The 7504-nt window shown below is 65.4% G+C and overlaps 1 protein-coding gene across 1 annotated transcript in view; it reads right to left on the bottom strand.

The window, feature by feature from the left end:
• Positions 1-296: 296 nt before the first annotated feature.
• MNEG_7152 (2-C-methyl-D-erythritol 2,4-cyclodiphosphate synthase) overlaps positions 297-7504 on the bottom strand; it is a gene marked incomplete at both ends in the record, with an annotated part of 10616 nt that continues 3408 nt past the window's right edge. The window contains 16 exons of the mRNA XM_014044376.1: positions 297-713; positions 974-1286; positions 1542-1619; positions 1861-2056; positions 2335-2416; positions 2845-2943; positions 3298-3475; positions 3773-3966; positions 4243-4389; positions 4681-4831; positions 5103-5317; positions 5557-5731; positions 6120-6207; positions 6415-6498; positions 6690-6815; positions 7071-7485. Of these exons, the coding sequence (XP_013899830.1) occupies positions 297-713; positions 974-1286; positions 1542-1619; positions 1861-2056; positions 2335-2416; positions 2845-2943; positions 3298-3475; positions 3773-3966; positions 4243-4389; positions 4681-4831; positions 5103-5317; positions 5557-5731; positions 6120-6207; positions 6415-6498; positions 6690-6815; positions 7071-7485 (2958 nt within the window). The remainder of the gene's footprint in view (positions 714-973; positions 1287-1541; positions 1620-1860; positions 2057-2334; positions 2417-2844; positions 2944-3297; positions 3476-3772; positions 3967-4242; positions 4390-4680; positions 4832-5102; positions 5318-5556; positions 5732-6119; positions 6208-6414; positions 6499-6689; positions 6816-7070; positions 7486-7504) is intronic.

The raw sequence follows: 7504 nt of genomic DNA, 5'->3' as shown, positions 1-7504 counted from the left end.
TACTTTGCACGGCATAAATGCTGGTTTGCCGCAATCCCGTTGTCGTGCCGCCGCAGTTGACCACTTCAAATGTGCAAATTACAGTCAGAGGATAAATATTCGCGTGCAATGCAAGAACTGCGAGCCAGCACAGGGGCACAGGTATCGCTGTGCTCTGATGCACATATCTGCGCGACGCCCGATGCGCCCAACCAGGTGGCAAGCTGCCATACAGGGCGCTGCGCGCGCACCGCCGACTCCTCTCCGAGGCCCAAGCCGCGCACCGCGCGGCCCCGAACTGGGCACGTGCCAGCCACCTAAGCCCCCGTCGTGTCGACCCGCTTGTACCCCGCGCGCGACTTGAGCACCAGCGTCGACGCGTCGCCCGCGCCCGTGTACGCGCGCCACGCGTACGTCGCCGCGGCCATCAGCGCAACCGCCAGGCACGCGACCCCGAGCGCCGCGGTCCACCCCGTCAGCGTCAGCCCCTGCGCCCGCCCCCGCCCGTCCCTCTCGACCAGCGGCACGCCCGCGAGCGGCTCGAGCGCCGACAGGCGCCCGCCGAGCAGCGCCGCGGCGGAGAGCGTCTCGTCGAAGGCCGCGCGCATGTTTGGCGGCGCGGCGAGCGCGACGAGGGCGCGGCACTCTGGGCTGAGGGACGGCAGAGGGGGGCCCGAGGCGGCGTCCCGCAAGTTCTTGCGTCCGGCGCCCTCCGCCGCTATGATGCGGTCCAGCTGCAAGGGGTGTGGTGGTGGGGGTGTGAGTGTAGGGTGACATTCAGAGGTGGGAGGCAGTTGGATCAGGGGGCAAAAAAACTGAGGGGAGGGCAGCACGGGGTGAGATGGAGGTGGCAGCAGGCGCAGCGAAAGCGCGCGGGCGTGCATACACATGGCCAGTCGAGTTGAGGCGGACGCGTTGCGCCGCAGCCGTTTGCAGTCCTGCCCCCAGCCCCTTACGACCCTCCAGGCGGGGCCCCTGCCGGGCAGCGCCTCACCCCGTCGGCCAGGCACTGCGCGATCTGCCCCGTCTGGTGCAGCATGTTGGGCCGCTCCTTGAGGCACACTTGCGCGATGTCCACGTCGCAGGGGCTGGTCAGGATGCTGCCCGGGATCCACACGAAGAACGCCATGTGGAGCGCGCGGCCGAGCTCCCGCCTGCAGCTGGCGTCCACCTCGTCGGCGTGGGCGACCAGGCACTTGTAAACCAGGCCGGACTCGGACGCCTGCCGATCCTCGGGGGCGCACACCTTTGCAACGTCGGCGCGGCACGCACGGCGCAGCGGGGGGTCCAGGCGCCAGTTGGCTTGCCTGGGGTGCCGGGGGGTGCCGGGGGAAGGTGTGGAGAAGCGGGGTTGAGCTTTGGCACGGCTAGCCCGGGCAGATCGGGCCGCCAGGTGTGGGCGGGGAACGGTGGTGGAGGGGGGGAATGAGGCAGGTCAAAGGCAGTCAAGACGTTAAACAACTCAGCCCTGCCCCTTGCCAGGCAGCCCAGTGCTTCGCTGACCAAACTCCAAGGAATGAAAACACCCCATGCCCTAAAGCCCTCCTGCACCCTGTGCCCACCTCCGTTGGATCTTGGTGATCACCTCCCCACGACACACGGGGCCGAAATCGGGGTCTGCTAGCTTGTTGGCCAGACACCTGTCGTTGGCGATATGTGTGTGTGTGTGTGTGTGTGTGTGTGTGTGTGTGTGTGTGTGTGTGTCCGCCGCGCACGGCCGCCGCTGCTGTCAATGCCGGCGCGCCACGGCTGCCCAACATGGCATGACTGAGAACAAATCGCACTGGCACCACTGCACAACAGCTCTGGCTGCGCTGCGGGGGGCGTCGGCTGGCTTGCCTCGCCTCCGCCGCTCGCGAGCCGCGCCGTCCGCCCGCGCACCTGAACACGCGCGCGTTACCCGGCCGCACGTCCTTGCAGAAGAGCTGCCGCTCGCCGACGCACGCCCTTATGAGGCTGGGGCGCAGCTCCACGCTCTCTGCCTCGGACTGCTCCAGGTGCAGCTGCTCTGCGCGGCAGCCCTCAGACAGCTCCTTGTGGTGCGTGCGCAGGCAGCCATGCACGCCGCCCTGCGCGCCTGCTTGCGGGGAGGGCGGGGGCGGAAAGGGGAGGCTGATGATGACGAGCACAGGGGGCAGCTTAGGGACGCGGCTCACGGGTGCGCAAGCCCAGCAAAGCCTACAGGCCCAAGGCCAACGGCGCTGTTCTGGTTGGCCCTGATGGGAACGACAGCACAGCCGCCTGCACGCGCAGGCACCGTGTGGTGTTGCGGGTTCCGCTCCACCTCCATGCACTGAGTACAAAGGCCCCAACGACGGCCTGGCCCCTGCCCTTGGCCCCCTCCACCCCGCCCACCCGGCGCGACGTCCTTGCAGAATTTGTCCACGTCGCCCCGGCAGGCGGCAGCCAGGATGACGTCATTGTGGTAGTCCTGGACCTGCGAGGCGTGTGTGTGTGTTGGGGTGGGGGGGAGGGAGCGTCGTCCCGCATGGCGGTTAGCTGCTGGGATGCAGGACGGACGCAAAACTTTTGCAAGCCGCACTTCCATTGCTGCCTTTTGCTGCCTGCCACACGCAGCCGCAGTGCTACGCTTGAAGCCCCTCTCCCCCTGCCTTCTCCCCAACACACGTGGAATCAACAATGGGAAAAAGGCGGAGTTCACTGTGCGTTAGATTGGGGTGCCAGACGCTGGAGTCCTTCAATACAAAACACAGAGGCAGGCACCTGCCATCTGCCAAACGGTGCCGCGTCACTCCCCACGTCCCGCTTTTTAAGCCCACACCTCTGCCTGCAACACCACGGGCCACAAAAGCAAGGGGCAAACCCAAGGGCAGCTCAAGCAAGGGCAAGCCCCAAGTGACACACCTCCATTTTCATGTAATAGAACACCTCCTTGCGGCAGGCCTCGCTCTTCACGTCATCAATCTTCTCTGTCAGGCACCGCAGCACAGAGCCGCCGCACACCTGAGCGCAAAGAGGGCGGGCGCTGTTTGCAGGTCCCGAGCTCGGGCTTGGGGGTGTGCGTCGGCTGGCGCAGTGCGCTGCTTGCGGGAGAGCCCCTGGCACCTCAAGAGGCCCCGCCGCTTTATGGCACGCTCAAGCAACGTCCCCGCACGACAGGCGCCACCGCTGTCAACTCGTGCAGGACCGAAGTGCCCGCAGGGTTGGCCGCTGGGCCGGCAGCCACCCCCCTTTGCCCCTGCACATGTGGCGTCCCCCAGCAGCCACCCCACACCGTTGCCAGACAAAGCGCACACCCCTGGCGCGCACGCACGCGCACACACACACGCACACGCACACACCAAAACATGCCCACACCTGGTCATCCTTGTCCTCGTCGCACGCGCCCTTGCACAGCGCGCCCACGTCCGCTCGGCAGGAGGTGCGCAGCCTGTGGTTCAGGCGGTAGTCCTGGGATGCCCGCTGCTCGTAGGCCGCCACCTCGGCCTTGCAGGCCTTGCCAAAATCTTTCTTCTGCTTGTTCTCTTGGAGACACCTGATTACGTCGTCATGTGTTGAATAAGTGAGTGCACGCATGTGTATGTATATGTGTGTGTGGGCACGCACGTGTGTGTGTGTGAGTGTGTGTGTGTGTGAGAGAGAGAGTGTATGCGCGAGGGCTCAGCAGTGTGAAATGTGTGCATGCACGCGATGCCCAAACATGTGTGCAAAGCATGCGTTTTCAAGCCCAAGCATACAGCCACCAGGCCCTGCACCTATCAACCTGTCTTGCCTCAAGCTGCCGCGACACTATACAGAAACAGTCCCCCCACCCCCCGCCAGTGGCACCCACCGTATGACGCGCGCGTTGCCGTGCGGCACCTTGGCGCAGAAGAGCCCGATCTCCTTGGAGCACGCCTGCTTCATGGGGTACTGGAAGTCGATGTTCTCCGAAAAAGTGACCTCGGAGTCAAACAGCGTGGCGCGACAGGTGGGGGACAGCCCGGCGCGCTGCGACTGCAGGCAGCGGATCACGCGTGCGGATCCCTGCGGCACGACGGCGTTGGCGCGGGGCGAGGCGTGGGGACGAGGGTCAGGATCATGGCTGTGCATGTTGCTGACACCCAGCACTCTTTTTCTGGCAATGCATGCATCTTGTCCTGTAAAACAACTACGCACACCTTTCAGATTAACACGCGCATGTTTGTACTTTCATGCATGCGCTGGCACAAACCACGACCAACACCTGGACGCACACGCACACATGCCCGCACGCCTGCATGCGTGCATGTGTGCACGCAGGGGCACATCTTTGCAACCCACCGGCGGCACGTTGGGGCAGAGCTTTGTGCGGTCGTCGAAGCAGGCGTCAGCCAGCGGCGCCGAAAAGCGGATGTCCTGCGCCGCCAGGCCCTGGTACTGCCGCACCAGGGCGCGGCACTTGTCATCCCGGATCTCATTTACATAGTCCTGGTCGCATGCGGCCGTTGGGGGAAAGGGGGGTGGGTTGTCATAGTGTGGTGAAGGCGCATGCAAATGCGTGCTGTGTATATGCCTTGGTGTTGATTGCTGGGTTGTGCATGCATGTCAGCATGTGTCTGAGGCAGTTGCTATGTGTGCATGAAAGCATGCGTGCCGTGTGAATGTGTGTGCATGTGTGTGCACGCACGCCCATGCAGATCGTCACACAAAGAAAACACGCGCTCAGGCAAGAGGTGCACGCCGCATGCTGCCGGCCGACAAGCCCTCTGCACTGCCCACCTGCAAGCAGATGCTGTACTCAGCCTCGTCACCGCCCACGGAGTCAAACATGCCGCACAGCACCATGATGTCCTGCTGACAGTTGCGACGCAGGCGGCTGTCGATCCGGAAGTCGCGCACGCGGCGCTCTAGCATCGACTCGAGCTCCTCCCTGCGATGAAGGGAGAAGGCCGGGCTGAGTAAGTGCTGGACAGCGTGATGGTCGGTCTGAGGCACAGCGTGGCCGCTGCCCTCATGTGATCTGCCCTTGTGACACGCATCCCTGCGCACCTAAACATGAGCACTTGAGAGTTCCCATGCCGGCACTGCTATGCCGGCACGAGTGCATGCGCACAAAAACACATAGGCAGACACGCAGACACACACACGCGCATGCAGACACACACACACACACACACACACACACCAGCACACGCACCCACCTGCACGGCGCGCTGAACCCGTTGTCGTTCCTGTGCTCGACCAGGCAGTCCTTCGCCTCCGCCTGCCCCGGCTCCACCTCTGCGCAGAAGCGCTTCTTGTCGCCGAGGCACCGCTGGTACAGCCTCACGCTCAGCCGGATGTCGTCGTCCGCCTCGAGCTCCTGCCTGAACAGCTGCTCCGCGCACTCCCAGCTCAGCTTCAGCTGGTTCTCGCGCTGCGCATTGGGGAAGGGGCGTGCAGGTTGGTGGCTGGGCAGCACGCGTCGGGCAAGGAGTTGGGCGCGGCGATCAGTCCGCCAACTTCTGCAGCGCTCCGGGCACTTCAGAAGCAGCCGCCCAGGCTGCAACGGCTGGCGCCCCTGCCGCAGCAGCGCCCCACGAGCCAGGCTCCTTGGCCCCCGCACGCCCGCCCCGTGTTCCCCAACCCAGAAAGAAACAGTCCCCGGTCGCTCACCAGGCAGGCCTGCTTGCGTCCGCCGCCCTCCTTGACGTCCTTGCCGCACAGCCGGTCCACGTCCCCTTGGCACGCCTCCTTGATGGCGGGGTCCGCGCGGTAGTCGCGCGCGGCTGCGCGCTGCAGCTTGAAGATCTGCACCTTGCAGGGCGAGGTCACCTTGTCCTTGATGTCCCTGGGGTTGCATATTGTTTGAAGGGGGGCGTGAGGGCGTGCGCATGGCCTGGGACGCCGTGCGCACAAATCAGAGCTGCAGGGCTGTTCAGGGGCGACGTAGTGCGCATGGCAAGAATGGCGGGTATTGCCTTGGGAGGGTCAAGTTGATTCGGCGGGCTGGCAGCGTGAGAGGCAGGCACGAAAGCTGCGTCAAGGGGGCGGGAAAGGGGATGCTGGCGCGCCGCCCCGTGGCGCGCTGGCTGCGCTGGCGCCAGACCGAGGGCTGCAAGGCTGGAGGCCTGCCCGCAACGCCTGGCATAGCCGCACAACATGCTCAATCTAGCCGTCAATCAACCCGAGCAAAGTTCTATCAAAATGGATTGCTGGCCGCCGCGCATCAGCCGAACCTGAGGCAGGAGATGACACGGCCCTCTGTGGGCCCGAAGAACCAGGTGTTGTTGCAGAACTTCTCAGCGTCCTCCTTGCAGGCTTTGGCTGCGCGGGGGGAAAGGTGGGGGGGGGCAGATGGGCGGCGCAGGGAGGGCATGAGCGCGGTTGACTGATGATGACTGATTAAAGAAGCTGCCCCACTTCTGAGCCTAACATGCCCGCGTTGCAGGTGCGGACGCCCACTACACTGCACGCACTCTCCAAGTCCGCCACCAAACGGCCCCGCTCCACACGCCTCTGCGGCCTGCTCACCCAGCGGCACGTTCAGGTTGATGTTTGTGCTGCGGTTGATGTAGTACTTGTACACCTCGTCTTCACAAAGCTCGGGCACAGGCACTGCGGGGGGACGCATTGGCACAAGATTTCGGAGGCCTGGATGTGAGGGAGCCAACCAGCACACACAAACCTAGAGTGCGCCAAGCAGCCAGCTCAGCGGCGCCGCCGGCCGCCAGCCGTCGTCCAAAGCACATCGCACGAAACGGCAGAGGGAAGGGGCGCCGGCCGCGCCCGCGCGCCGCCGCGCGCACCTGCCTCGCCGTCCTCGCCCTCCGACTCGGCCGCCGCTATGAGCTGGCTGACGCACTCTGCCAGCCGGCCGTCCCCCAGGTCAACGTCCTTGCAGGTGGACGACGGCAGGAAGTCCTGGCACGCGCCTGGCCAAGTTGGTTGGGGCGAAAATGGGGTTGCGAGGGGATGCCGAGGTAGGGGGCGCCTGCCCGTCCGAGGCAAGATCCTCAAAGTAGCCCCAGCCAAGGTGCGCGCCAGTGCACTGCAGTGCCTCGCCCGCAGTCTAGCCGCGTTTTGTCCTGCAGGAGCGCAGTGACCGACCCTGGGCGTTCAAGCGCCGTTCCTCTTCCCGGTGCATGCCGAGCCGCCAAAGCGCCACTGCTGCCCTCGGTGCCGCTCACCCTCGGGATCGATGTCGTCGCCGTTGTGAACGATGGCCTCTGCCGCAACTGCTACCACCTTGACGGCCGTCGGCGGCGGCTTGGCGCGGCGGGGCGATGGCGGCGAGCCTGCGGTCGGCTTGGGCGCCGATTTCGAGGCTCCTGTCTGGCCAACCGCTGGCGCGGGCTCAGGCGCGACCTTGGACTCTGCAGGCGGCGCCGCATCCTTGTCCTCCTTGGTAACCGCATCAGCTGCTTTTTTGGCGGGCGCTAGCTCCGGCAAAGCCTCGGGTGCCTCTGCCGGCGCCCCCGCGGCTTTGGCGGGTGCGGGCGCCTTCTTGGGTGTTTCCGCCTGCTGGGGCGCCTCGGACGCGGCCTCTGGCTCGGCCTTAGCGGGTGCCTCCGCTTCTGGCACGGCCTCGGCGGGTGCTTCCGCCTCTGGCGCAGCGTTGGCG

The sequence above is a fragment of the Monoraphidium neglectum genome, assembly GCF_000611645.1.
Source record: "Monoraphidium neglectum strain SAG 48.87 unplaced genomic scaffold scaffold01240, whole genome shotgun sequence".
Lineage (NCBI taxonomy): Eukaryota > Viridiplantae > Chlorophyta > Chlorophyceae > Sphaeropleales > Selenastraceae > Monoraphidium > Monoraphidium neglectum.
This window is presented reverse-complemented; position numbering and strand designations above follow the sequence as displayed.